At 37.5% G+C, this 13,661-nt stretch overlaps 2 protein-coding genes across 5 annotated transcripts; one reads left to right on the top strand and one right to left on the bottom strand.

Annotated features, from left to right (window-relative positions):
• Nucleotides 1-2,259: 2,259 nt before the first annotated feature.
• Nucleotides 2,260-5,744, bottom strand: LOC103971076 (pentatricopeptide repeat-containing protein At2g38420, mitochondrial). 4 transcript variants are annotated; one of them, XR_010487419.1, is made up of 3 exons: nt 5,606-5,744; nt 3,534-5,499; nt 2,260-3,092 (listed from the first exon to the last, which is right to left on the bottom strand). XR_010487419.1 is itself a non-coding variant. In XM_018820994.2 (2 exons), the coding sequence occupies exon 2, from the start codon at nt 5,316-5,318 to the stop codon at nt 4,041-4,043; it is 1,278 nt and encodes a 425-aa protein (XP_018676539.2). In that variant the 5' UTR covers nt 5,319-5,499; nt 5,606-5,744; the 3' UTR covers nt 2,260-4,040. The 4 variants fall into 4 exon arrangements, 3 of the variants coding, with proteins under 3 accessions (XP_018676539.2, XP_064967151.1, XP_018676540.2); XM_018820994.2 differs by having other exon boundaries at nt 2,260-5,499; XM_065111079.1 differs by having other exon boundaries at nt 2,260-5,518; nt 5,606-5,740.
• LOC103971075 (uncharacterized) lies at nt 5,731-10,196 on the top strand. The gene is made up of 11 exons (XM_009385021.3): nt 5,731-5,913; nt 6,075-6,128; nt 6,203-6,261; nt 6,348-6,414; nt 6,493-6,538; nt 8,802-8,897; nt 8,977-9,029; nt 9,113-9,176; nt 9,253-9,344; nt 9,432-9,656; nt 9,745-10,196. The coding sequence occupies exons 2-11, from the start codon at nt 6,084-6,086 to the stop codon at nt 9,895-9,897; spliced, it is 900 nt and encodes a 299-aa protein (XP_009383296.2). The 5' UTR covers nt 5,731-5,913; nt 6,075-6,083; the 3' UTR covers nt 9,898-10,196.
• Nucleotides 10,197-13,661: the final 3,465 nt, after the last annotated feature.

Here is a 13,661-nt window from a genome sequence, read left to right as displayed (position 1 = left end):
TTAAGCATGCACGATCATCATGTTGTCCTTTGTCACTACCAATCCTCATCTATCAAAACACACACAAAAGAGTATCGGATACAAACATGAATCATCCATCACAAGCATATAAGTCTAAAGGCATAATAATGTCGATAATATACTATATATATAGATAGATATAATGATTATCAGCAAAATATTTTAGAAGATAATAAAAGAAGAATAATTCTCTCAGGTAATGTATACTAAATTCGGTTCGAAATTTAATATCTTACATTCGATCTCATATATGTATGTATGTTAGCTCTGTGTGGTTGGATGACTGACATATATTTGTTCTAGTCGATCACTTTATTCATTCTACGAATTGAAATCAAAATTAGAACAAGCATTTTAAAAGTATGTCGATGTTTATTATTCAGTCACGAGAAGAGGATTAATAGAACACCAATCTTTTTTTGGTTTTCCTTTCTAAGGAAGAAGACAGAAACCAATTATTTGACACACTAACTTTGCAAAAGTGTGCTGACTTGGATCCTGTAGTTCTAGTTTTGGGGTATCAACTTTCACTTGGACAACACTAAAGAAAAAGATCTACCCCACCCCCAAAGAAAAGAGAGAGAGAGAGAGAGAGAGAGAGATAGAAAACACAGTATAAATTGAGGGGATTGTCATCCTCATCTCTTGCTCAACCAATGTTTGCTTATGTTCTTTGGAGCAGTGGAAGGTGGGCTGTGCAGGGTGGAGAAGCAGGGCACGTGCATTGCTATCTGACAGCTGAGAGATAGATAGTTCCTCATGTGCTCATCTTCTCCACCATGCCCAACCCTCCTGTTATACATATCTCAGGCAGCAGTCATGGCTTCCACATTGGTAAGCTTTCGTCAGGCTTCTTAGTTCTGCAACTCTATCCCTTCTTGACACGCTCACTAATGCAGCCATACCATAACATAAGAAGAAGAAGAAGAAGCAGCTTGATACTCTATCCGTTTCTCTTTTTCTATCGATTATTCTTCGATTGTATAAATATCTTCATGTGTTCATGCTCGTCAATTAATGAATATATACAAACCCTCAATTTGTATTGATTTTCTTCTATAAATCTTTTTTTGTTGCATTCGTAGCGTCTACTAATATTTTATTTTTTTAAATAAAAATAAATGATCATCTCTCTCTCTCTCTCTCTCTCTCTCTCTCTTCCCCTCCTTTTATTTATTTATTTATGTTTTCTCAATTTTGGCATAAATTAATGTATCTTTTTTTTTTCTTCTTCTTCATCTCAAGTTATCTCAATGATAACTTTCGTAACATAAGATCTATACACATATCTATCTGTATATAAAGAGATTATGTTCGAGACTCAAACTATGATCTCCGAGGTCGCATTACATTTTGTAGATTCTATGAGTGAAGCTTTTGGTTGCACCCTTGAGATTTTTCATATTCATGTGACTGCTTATTAATAACATTATATTTCTCTTTAAGCACTACTGTGTAGCTCCGGCTTGCAGAACCGATACATACTCTTCTTCTTTTGGAGCTGAGCTTTGCATGAAAAGATGTAGAAGGTATCATCAGATGCAGAAGGCAGATAGAGTTGTTGTGAAGTCTCTCCATGTTTCTTTGCTCTATCATCTTGACTTTGAAGTAGTTTCTTGCTCTCTTTTTATGCCTATAATATTCAATCATCAATGACATGAGGCAATGGCTCATTCTTTTAGCAATAAAAAGAAAATAATATGGGATGCTTCTAAATAACAATAAATTAGGAGGAAAAGAAAGAAAGAAGTAATTAAAATCTTTTTACAGTTTCGGTGCCAAACAAATGCACTATACGACGAATCGATAATTGAAAATATAATCCTTTTACTTGTGGACTATGAATCAATAAATCAAAGAATTTTTTTCTCAAATTTGGAATGTTATCTTATTCTAGGATTAAAAAAATAAATTACAATCAAACACCTGTATATTAAATATAGTTAAATTGTCCATCAAATATCCTCTAGCATCACTTTTCATGTGGTTAAATTACTTTGTATAACTTCAAAAAAGATAAATATACATATATGATTCCATAGTTATTTTCATATATTCTCCTCTTAAATTAATACAAGCTTCCATGTATGACATTATGATTAATCTCATGGCTGCAACAATGATAGTTGATATTAATACACCCCTTCCAATAAAATTCAATGATATTTAAGATTAATTGTGGTTAACTTGTGAGTTTATTGGACTATTGCTAATGGCAGATTTAAATATATGGGTCGATATATATACCATGTAATATTGATATTTCCAAACTTCGAAAGGATAGATACATTTAAAACTCAAATAAAAGAATACAATAATACTATTATCTTTTTTTGTTCTTTGTCGTGCTTAAATTGGAGAAGAAGACCACTGCTTGAACTTGACCTAAACTGATCGATGAAATGACAGACATACAATCTTGTTTCTGACATGGATAGTGCGGAGCCTTTTTGCTCGGTGGACACCCTGCAAGGAATCTCATCATGTGCCGGGAGATGACTACGGGATGAAGTGAACAGAAATGGGAACGGCATAAAGCCCTGGCAACTTTTCTGCAGTATGGCACCGAAGCAGATGAATCCACATAGAGAATCAGATGTCTCGGTTGGTCTGTCAGGGAATCCAACATGAAGACACAGGTGGATAGATCCGTGGCCAGAAGCATCAGCTTGGTGTTTAGATTCCTGTTGCTCCATCTGATGAGTTCATCACATTACAGCAAACGGCCTTCTGAGGGTTCATTTCTGGAGGGGAGTACTGGATGTTTTGTGCTGGTCGGTCGGTTTTAGTGGATGGAGCACAACGCTTGCGGGAGCGTGCATTGAGTTGCTTTTTCTTTGTTCATGGCTCATATGGGAAATCCTCCTAAAAAGAAGGGGACCGAGAGTTGGCATATTGTATTACCTGCAGAACATCGAGAGCGAGCCTCTGTTCGAAGAAAGGTTTTGTCTTTGCGACTTGGATGATAATGATCCTCACCACCATGAAGATAAGCTTTTTGTTTCTTGCGGTAACAGTGCATACATTGAACCTCCCGGACTCCTTGCATGCTCAATTGACCTGAAGATTCCCTGGAAGAACAAACAAGTAACAAAACTCGATCAGATGAAGAGTCATGTCAGTTCAACAATATCTTTTTCTTTCTGTATCATTATTCTTAAGCCCTAATGGTAACAAAAACTGACTCTTCTGTCAAGTCCGTGATCTATAGATTAAAATGTATGCTGATCATCAGTAAAGATCAAGAGAAATATAATATCATGTACAGCTGCAGAACACCCAATTATTTTGAATGTGTTGAAGAAGAAAGTGTTTTTTCCTTTTCATGTGGCTGGAAGTGATTGCCAAGTAGACCAGCCAGATATCCTGAGATAAATCATAAAATTGCTGTGTTCTCAATGTCAATGGTAATGCCAAGACACTGAAGCTAAATCACAATGATAGACATCATTTTATTCATCGTAATTGTTCAATGCCCAAGGCCATGCAACATAACATAACCGGCTGATTACCAGCTATTTAGATTATAGACATGTTATCGTCACATCTGTTGCAAGGCTTGTGGCAGCAGGTGACGGAGACTGTCAAAGAACCACTCATCAAGCCATGGTAACTTCCCGAAGACTCAAATAACATCTAGTTCAGCTTCAGAAATTGTTTAACTTGAGATGTGTATGCGTCGCATGCCGTGATGAAACTAAAAGAATAATAACATGTTAGATTCTTCACACAAGCAACAGTGTCTGGACTGCAATGATCAGTAATCCATCGGAAACTTCTTAACTGCACAATCAAATTTTGAACGATGGCAAGCAAGACTAGGTGGTTTGAATTCGCATCAGGAGTTATCCGCATGATGTTTCTCAAAAAATGTCCTCGAAGGCAAACAAGGGTTCCTGAAAGCGCAGTTTGAGCCCAACCAGTAAAGCTTGACATGAACTACCATCAGGAATTATCGAGGCGGATCATCTCTTTGCATTTTAGTTGCTGCACAAAGGGAGCTCTTTCCGACAAAACCTTCATGTCAAAGCATTAGAAGTCGAGGACACTGGAGTAAACCCCTTGCTTATCATCTCCATTAATAGCTGCCGTGCTTCTTCCTTCTCACCTTTGCTTATGAAACCATCAATCAGGATTTCATAACTATGTGAATTCCATTGGAGGCCCTTATCAAGAGCCTCATTCATAAGCTCCTTTGCTTTAGCCATGTCACCCACTTTTGCATATCCAGCCAACAATGCATTGAAGGTCTCTATGTCAGGTTTGCAACCTGCTCTTTCCATGCAGGTAATCATTCGACGAGATTGTTCAAGATTGTCTTGCTTACATAGGCCATTTATATAGGTATTGTAAGTGGCAGAATTGGGAAAGAGGCCTATTAAAAGCATTTCATCAAACAATTCATCAGCCTTCTGGAAATCATTTGCCAAGATGAATCCATCTAGAATACTGTTATAGCTGGTGATGTCAGGTCTTTTCCCCTCCAATCTCATCAGAGTTATAAAAGAATAAGCATCATTTGCTTTGCCTTCTCTGATTAGGACGTCGATGACACTATTATACTCTAATGCATTCGGCAAAAAACCAGCATTTCGCATTTCCTCCAAGAATTCTACTACCTGATCAGAACCTGCTTGTTTACAAAGTGAACAAAGAACTAGTGAGTACAATTTAGCATCAGGGGTGCATTCATGAAGTGACATCATTCTCAGAATCTCAATCGCAGAATTCAATTTCCCATTCCTGCAAAGAGCTTTTATCAGAATCCGAAAGGTAGATGCCTCAAGTCGAATGTTCATCTCTGGAGTCTTCAACAACACATCTCCGACCAGAACAAGGCCTTCCTTGCTCTTACAAAGAACAGAGAGCAATGCATTTAAAGAGATCACGGAGGGGGTGCATCGAAAATTTGGGATTCTGCGGAAGATGTCAACAGCATCATGGAGACGGTTTGCCCTGCCAAAGCTCCGGATGACACTGACAAAGATTCTCTGTGGAACATCAAATCTCTCGGCTTTCTCAAGATGATCGAGGACTGCAGGAAGATGGCAGAGCATATGCCTTTGGAAAAGATATCTAATGATGAATGAGTACGCGTATGGGGTCGGCTCAGCATTGTAGCTGCGAAAGCAATCGATCAAAATGGAGAGGTAATTGGCTCCATCATTTGGTTCTTCAGCAACTTTCTTCTTGAAGGTCTGTATTGCTTGAAGCACACCAGATCTTTGCTGCCATTTGCCTTTGAGTGGGGATGCAGCCCACCCGCAAGGTATATATCTTACACTAGAACTATGCATTGCCCTCTTCCAAAGGGCTGCGCTGATGCTTCTTGGTTACACTAATCATGAACTCTCTCTCCCTGAAATAACAGCTCTCTAAAAGATTTGAAGACAATATTGGTGATATCTGCTCCACAATCAATCCAAGATGGGATAAGATCTGATCAAAATCTCATCTCGATATCACAAGAACACGTCCCTAGCAAAAAAAGAAATAGCTGCTCGGAATTGAAACCCTAAATCGACACATTCGAACAACTAGAAGAGAAGGGAAAGAGAAGTCTGAAGCTTATCAGGCATCGTACCAAGAATAACTGGTGGCGGTGGCGGTGACGGCCATTCGCTGGTGGCGCGAGGATCGATCTATGTGGAGGGTCGCAGACGACGATGAGGCGCTGCCATTTCAAAGGGAAAGAAAGGGCAAAATGGGAAATACAAATACACGCGCTTCTAATGTTATGGGGAGAAGAATTGGTTACGCGACATGTGAACATAAAGCCTATTTTGGGTTGTCCGAAACCCTCTTCTTCGCCCTCCGGCCCTGGAACCCACCAGGTCCATCGTCCACCGCAGCTGGGAGCTCTCGCAGGTTCTCCGCCGACAATCCCGGAAGGTATGCATCCGTTTCCCTCCCCATCTCTCTCTTCCCGCGCATTAGATCTCTACTTGCTGTGTTACTGATCACTTGTTTGCAGCCTAATTGCTGAGAAAAAGGGGTCGACTTCTCATGTTCTCAATACTGATGGCTGAATTGACTTGCTTGGAATTTTGCAGTTGAAAGAAATGAAGCGGGACCCAGATGGATGTCCAACTACTAAAGCTCGGAAGGTGTTCTTTGTTTTACGGATCAATTTTTAGTGAATTATTGGGAATATTTTGATCGATGTTGTTTGTTGGTATAGTTGAAGTTTACGCCAAAAATACCTGCTCGGAAGGCACCAAAGCCTTCCATAGCTGAAGCGTAAGTGTATTCTGTATGTGTTGGAATGCTTTATGTAATGGCTTCATCAATCTGTTCTTTAGAACTCATGTCAAGTATGTGTTTAGGGAGCCATCTGAGGCCAATGATGATGTTGTCAGCAAGGAGCTGCTTTTGAAGATTCAGAAAACAACGGTACATTTCACTTTGATCTGTCTTTAAATTTGGGATTTTTTTTTTTTTGCTTGATTGACTTTTCCTTCTGTTAAGCAGAGTGGTGCCGCTTTAGGAAGGAGATTCCCAAGGAGTGATAGGAATGGTATGAACTATTTGCTTGAACTTAGTTGATTTGTAAGATGCATTTTCCTGTTTCCTGAAGAGAACATAAAGATTAGTCTGTTTTACATCGTCTTCTATTATCTGTTGCCATATTTCTAATCATGTTATGAGTGCTGGCGACTATTGAGTTCTATTACCTCCTTAAGTAGGCATAAAGTTTTGAACTTATACAGTCTCATTCATACAAGTTGACAACAATATGTGAAAAAAATGATATTATTTTATAGATTCCATTTAAGTTTTGATGGAATAATCTGGTACGGTCTTTGATATGGATGAGGAACCATGTTCAATTAATAACATTTTAAAACCATCATTGGTTGTAAATTTCAACTAGTTAGCATTCTATTTGCAATGTCCCCTTTTTATGCTGAATAAACTATAGTTTTCTTGATTAAACTCCCATAGTTACCTTGTCCAAGTCATCAACTTTCTTATCACATTTAGCCATAAATTGATTGTTGTTTAGATGTTTTTTTCGAACCCAATGGTCCTAACCTATTCAACTATTGTCCTTCGGAGTCTAGTCTAATTCCATGTTCGCTTTTTTACTGGTTATTTTAATTTGTCAAAGTCCAGACTGGCTGATCTTCACATTTTGTTGTAACATTCACCCTGACTTCATTCCAAATGCTTCCAACTCCTAACCTGATCGCTAGTGGTAGTTACCATTTTCCATTAACAATGTCAGCCACATATCCCCAAGACTCAACTTCAGTATCTTCTATAAACTTTTCAAATGTCTAGGCATGCATGTTTTTCTTTTAATCAGTTATTTAAACAGAGCTTGATTTTTTTAACCATTTCCCAGTTGCACCTCAAAATTTTCAAGCAGCACATCTCAACTATAATAGTTTACACCAACTCCAAGTTCTTTCATTTCGATGCATTGAACTTCATATCCTTGGAATTTTTTTCTTTGATGCATCCATCGATCTTGTATCCTATGTTTATAACCAACAAAATGGGCATATAAGATTGTGATAATGTATTTGTTGAAGCTGGCTGACAAGGTTTGCTCCTATTTTTGCACTTGCACTGGTGTAGGTAGTTCAATCTGTGCTGCCACTCTTGTTAATGATCTAAACTTAATGTTTATAAGGGTTAGTGGGTTACTATATAAATTGATGTAGGCGTTGAGAATTGATTCATAGTAGTTATCTAGGTAGTTACCATGTTCTAAGTAGTTTTAAGCATGTTTCAAGAAGTGGCCCATGATCTAGAAGTTATAGGGTAGTTTCTATAACTACCTCAGTCATGGGTGACATGGTGGAGTGAGGTAGTTACCACTAAGTCCTATAAGAAACTACCTCAATCATGGGTGACATGGTGGAGTGAGGTAGTTACCACTAAGTCCTATAAATAGGATCATAGTTCTTAAAGCAAGATAGAAGGATAATACACTTGAGAATATCTTGTAAGTGTTCTATGTCAATCCTCTTGTTTAAATACTACATCAGTTTTCTTGATCGAAATGTTTCTTTTTAATTGCATCATAGTATTCTGTTTTTATCGTTTCCTTGCTCTTCCATCCCCAACAGTTGGTACTACTATCTAGGGGGCTATACTTAATATCCTCCAAACATATGTAAGATTACTGCATATGCTTCATTTCATTTTCAATGTCCAAGTTTGTGAGAAATCTCAAGCGTAAGCTTGCAAATGTTTGTTTGGGACATCGAGTTGAAACTTATGCTAGTGATAGATTTTTTTATTGGACACAACTTGGACTTCGCCGTAATATTTACTAGGTTTCTTTCTGTGAAAGGCTGTCAAAGTTTTGTATGTAACATGAGTTTTCTTTATTTGTCTTTATGTTGAGAAGAAATTTGTAGCTTTCTGTTACTGCTTTTGGCACTGTTGATGTGATTCCAATTTCCAAGGCTGTTGGTATAAAAAATTAAGTCTGATACTATGTAGACACTGTAAGGACAGGGATAAGTATAGAGAAAAGTTTGACGTTGCATGTTGTCAATTAGAGAGATCTCTTTTCTTTCGGTTTTGGACCATCTATTAGAAGGAGACTTGATTAAAATTCTTTATCCTTTCGTTTTATTAGAGGAAAATCCATTGAAATTGTTTATATGAGTTTACTCTGTTGCTGGACCTTTCTGGAGTTTCCTCTGTTGCTAAAAGAAAAGAACTGCAGTTCCTTGTAGAAAGCTTATGTAGTTATTTGTCCCGAGTTCTTTAACTTAGTTGACATTTAAGTTTGGCTCATCATCCCTACTTTATGACTGCAGTTGCTCCAACGGAAGTTGCATTTGGACTTGGAAATTCCACATTAGCAAGATCATTCCCAAGAGTTGGGGATAAAGGAAACCAGACTCAGACTCAAGGTATCATTTTTAACCAGCATCTACTTTCTCCATGATCAGCTATGAGCTGCAGTTCTAAGTATTCCATCTTATCCTGCAGATATGTCTGATGAACCGAGCCCAAAAGTAGAAAAGGAATATGTTGAACCCTGGGTGAGTAATGAAAAAATATACAACTTTCATCTAGACTATAATCTCTACTCCATCTAAGAGTTCCTTTCACATTGGGTTCACAGGATTGTGACCATTCATATTATCCAATGACCCTTCCTTGGAGAAAGCCCAACTCAGGAAACCCAGGTATACTTTGATACTGTTTCCTTAAGGCAACGTGAATGCTTGTCATCACTTGTAAGCAGCATCGACTTTGTTGTAGAAATTCTCAATGAAAAGGAATTTGGGGAAGCCTCAGCAAGTGCTGCACTAGATGTGACTCAGATTAATCCGGCAGAGGAGCTTGGATTGATGGTTTGTGCTTCTGTTTTTTCTTTCCCGTAGCAGAAGATCACTTTTATCATAAACTTTAACATCTAATTTCTTTGCTAATGATGGCAGGAAAAGATGGAAGAAGCGCAGATGCTATTTCTTCAGTTCCCCACAAACCTTCCATTGGTTAATAGATCTGCTTCATCTGTGGGTTCCTCGAGTACTGTCGGTAAGAAAGAGCATGGAGCTATGAAGGGCTGCAAGTTGGAAGATCTTTCTGCAGGATATATGGGGAAAATAATGGTGTACAAGAGTGGGAAAGTGAAGATGAAGCTGGGAGATGTGCTCTTTGATGTCAGTGCGCAAACTCAATGTTCTTCCATGCCTTCGATCGGCTAATATTAGCCATCTTTCTGATAAGACAAACTTTTTGTTTGTGCAGATTTCTCCTGGAGTGAAGTGCGAGTTTGTGCAAGATATTGCTGCAATTAACACCAAAGAGAAACACTGCTGCATTCTTGGGAATCTCAACAAGCGTGCCGTCCTAACTCCAGATATAGATTCTCTTTTGGCTTCTATAGATAATTCATATTAGCTTTAAAACTACTCTTACCGTAGATAAGAATCTTGAAACAAGATGATGGTTAGATGAATCATGGCAAGTTGTTGTGTAGTTTGTGTTAGCTCTAAAGCTACTCTTCCTGTAGATAAGTAAGAATCTTGAAACAAGATGATGCTCACGTGAATCATGGCAAGTAGTGTAGTCTGTATTAGCTTTAAAGCTACTCTTACTGTCGATAAGATCCTTGAAACAAGACAATGCTCAGTTGGAGTATGGCAAGAAGGTGTGCCAATAGTAACTACCTGATCTAATTGAATGCTATTTGGAATCAATCTCTGGTGTTGCACAAAATCATTTGGCAATCATGGTGATAGAATTCATCATCTTTTTCGTACCAATTAACTCGACTACAAGTGTTTCACTGTTTGCAAGTCATTTTCAGTATCTGTAAATGGTTTGGATGCCTATTTCTGATTGCATATTTGAAAGAATAATCAATTAACTTACAAAACATTCATAATCAGTTTAATAAACTCAATAATCTTTCTACATAATTGTCATCTCTTGCTTGAAGAATATGTTGCATGTGTCGTTATTATGCATTTACTACTTGCAAGCATTTCTAATTGCATGCAAAGAAACTCCATTTAAGGATGAACGTGGTCTGCTCTCTCCTTTAGGTACCACACAGGTATTTGAATTAATGAAACTGAAACCTATAGCATTTGTGATTAAGTTGGCCGAAGTCTGTGCACCCAAAAACATAAAACAAGCATGTAATAGATTCACCAATTTCTATATATTTAAGACATGAAATGGCACAAGCAAACAGTAAAAGATTCTATAAGATCTTATATTCTAGTTATTTTTGTTATACCAAATGTCACGATCCGAATATAATAAGTTAATTGGTCTATTAACTTTTTTTGATCTAAATCACTGATCAAAATATTTAAATTAAAATTAATAATAATACACTCATAAGATCTTTCATATTCATTCAACACTTTTAACTAACCTACAACAAATTTGGCAACCCATGAAAGTCAATATCTCTTTAAGTGGATTAAACCTAGAAAGCTTTATCAAGCAATATGATGTCACCTTATGGCTTTATTCTAACTGAGAATTTTTTTGATGAAAAGCTAAATGAAGTCGTAAAGATGAGATTTGAGTCCAGACCTTATTAGATTATTATTGATTAAGTCAACTGATATATTTAAAATTTATTAAATAAGATTTCTTGGATTCAATTCAACACAACCAAATTAATATTTTATGTGTAAAAAATTTATCATCTTAAACTTTTAATCTCGATACGTGAGTCTCATGTATCTGTTCGGTTGGCAGCCCACATATTCAGCCTATAGTGGGCTTGGACAGCCCATAGTGGGCTTGACAACCCACAGCCTATACTCCCTCTTAACCTAACCCTAATTAACATTATAGGGGTGTGGTGGCTACGTTTTGGAGTCAGAAAAAGGTTTAAATAGGGCAGCAACGTGGGAGAAGTAGAGAGCCACGGGATTCCAAAGAAAATGAAGAAAACAAGGCAGAAAAGGAAGAGAAAGAAAGGAAAGAAGACAAGGACAACGTAGAGATGCTGTTCTCAATCATCTAGCAGTGTTCTCATCTCAGGTTAGATTAAATCTACAGTAGACTCTTGCTGTGGGGAGGTTTTAGATATTGTGGGCAGTGACGTGATCCTTGTATCCCAGTTTTTCTCTTGTGATTGTTGCTAGGGTTTAGGGCAAGAGATTGAGATTTATATATTCATTATTCTCATAGTGGATTATCTCTAGTTTGCCTCGTGGTTTTTACCTTTCACATTGAAGGGGTTTTCCACGTATATCTTGGTGTTCTATTTGATTGTGATTCCATTTAATTCCGCTGCATATCATGGTCTTCTAGTATTTGTTCATATACAAAGGTTATTCTTGGTTTATATCCCCATCAACTGGTATCAGAGCAAAAAGGTTATGGTGATTTAAATTTTGTATTTGAACATGGAGGCCAGTAATGTTTCTCGCATGATTAGTTTAAATGGAAACAATTGGATGATATGGAAACCAAGAATGGAAGATCTCTTGTATTGTAAAGATTTGTATGGACCTTTGCAGGGGGATAATGCAAAACCCACAACTATGACAGATAATGAGTGGAAGATGTTAGATCGAAAAACAATTGGATTTATTCGACAGTGGCTTGATAATAGTGTCTTTCACCATGTTTCTACTGAAATTTCTACGTATTCTCTTTGGAAAAAGTTGGAAAGTCTCTATGAAAGAAAAATAGCAAGCAACAAAGCTTTTTTGATCAGAAAACTTGTGAACCTAAAATATAGAGAGGGTGCTTCTATTGCTGAACATTTGAATGAAATGCAAAGTATTACTAACCAGTTATCCTCTATGAAAATGTCTCTTGATGATGAGTTGCAAGCATTATTACTTCTTAGTTCATTACCAGAAAGTTGGGAGACACTGGTGGTTTCCCTCAGTAACTCTGCGCCAGATGATGTTGTCACTATGAGTCAAGTAACAAGTAGTTTGTTGAATGAGGAGTTGAGAAGAAAGAGTTCGGCAACATCTCAGAATGATTCACAAGCACTTATCTCAGAGAACAGAGGAAGGTCAAAGTCTAGAAGCAGTTCACGCATGGGTAGAAGCAAGTCAAGATCAAAAAAAGATATTGTTTGCTATAATTGTGGTGAGAAGGGACATTACAAGAACCAATGTAAGCAACCTAAGAAGAGCAAGAAAAAGGGAAAAGAAGTGGAGTCTACAGAGTCAAAGGATAATACTACAACTATAGTGCAGAGTGGTGATTATTTGATTTTGTCTCCTTCTGATGATATTTTTTCTTATGTGTGTCAGGATCTTGAGTGGGTGATTGACACAGGTGCATCTTATCATGCTACACCACGAAGGGAGTTTTTTGCTACATACAGGTCTGGAAATTTTGGTGTTGTCAAGATGGGCAACTATGACACAATAGACATCATAAACATTGGTGATATTCATTTAAAGACCAAACTAGGCAGCAAGTTGGTGCTTAAGGATGTGAGGCATGTGGTTGACTTAAGGCTAAATCTAATTTCAGTTTGAAGGCTAGATGATGAAGACGATGAAAGCAGATTTCACAGAGGGGAAGCTTAGTAAGGGTTCTCTTGTTATAGCTAATGGAAAGAAATGTCATACTTTGTACAGGTTGCAGGCTAAAGCTTATGGTGAGTAGTTAAATGCTACAGAAAAAGACTTCAGCATGGAGTTGTGGCGTAGGCGACTATGACACATGAGCGAGAAGGGGCTAAAAGCTCTTTCCAAGAGAGAGGTATTACCAGACCTTAAAGGTATACATCTGAACCCTTGTATTGATTGTTTGGTAGGTAAACAACATAGAGTTTCATTTGCTAGTCCTGCTTTGTTTAGAAAAATGCATGCCTTAGACCGTGTCTATACAGATGTATGTGGTCCTTTAAAAACAAAAACTCCTAGTGGATCTGTTGATGTTCTTGGTATAAGTGGTGCACTTTATTTTATCACTTTTATAGATGATCTTTCCAGGAGAGTTTGGGCCTATGCTTTGAAGACTAAAGATCAAGTGATTAATATCTTCAAAGAGTTTCATGCTAGGGTTGAAAGGGAGATATAAAGGAAAATGAAATGCATAAGATCAGATAATGGTGGTGAGTATACAGGATTGTTTAATGACTATTGCAGGTCACATGGGATCCAACATGAGATGACAGTTCCTGGTACACCTAAGCATAATGCAATTGCAGAGAGGATGAATCGCAC

The sequence above is a fragment of the Musa acuminata genome, chromosome BXJ2-6 (genome assembly GCF_036884655.1).
Source record: "Musa acuminata AAA Group cultivar baxijiao chromosome BXJ2-6, Cavendish_Baxijiao_AAA, whole genome shotgun sequence".
In the NCBI taxonomy this organism is placed as follows: domain Eukaryota; kingdom Viridiplantae; phylum Streptophyta; class Magnoliopsida; order Zingiberales; family Musaceae; genus Musa; species Musa acuminata.
Note: the sequence above shows the minus strand (reverse complement) of the source record. Positions and strands in the feature narration are given on the sequence as shown.

Coding starts and splice junctions, on each gene's coding strand:
- LOC103971076 (XM_018820994.2), bottom strand. CDS start 5,318: ATGCATAGTTCTAGTGTAAGATATATACCTTGCGGGTGGGCTGCATCC.
- LOC103971075 (XM_009385021.3), top strand. CDS start 6,084: ATGAAGCGGGACCCAGATGGATGTCCAACTACTAAAGCTCGGAAG. Junction 6,262..6,347: donor AAGCCTTCCATAGCTGAAGC/GTAAGTGTATTC, acceptor GTATGTGTTTAG/GGAGCCATCTGAGGCCAATG. Junction 6,539..8,801: donor CCCAAGGAGTGATAGGAATG/GTATGAACTATT, acceptor TTATGACTGCAG/TTGCTCCAACGGAAGTTGCA.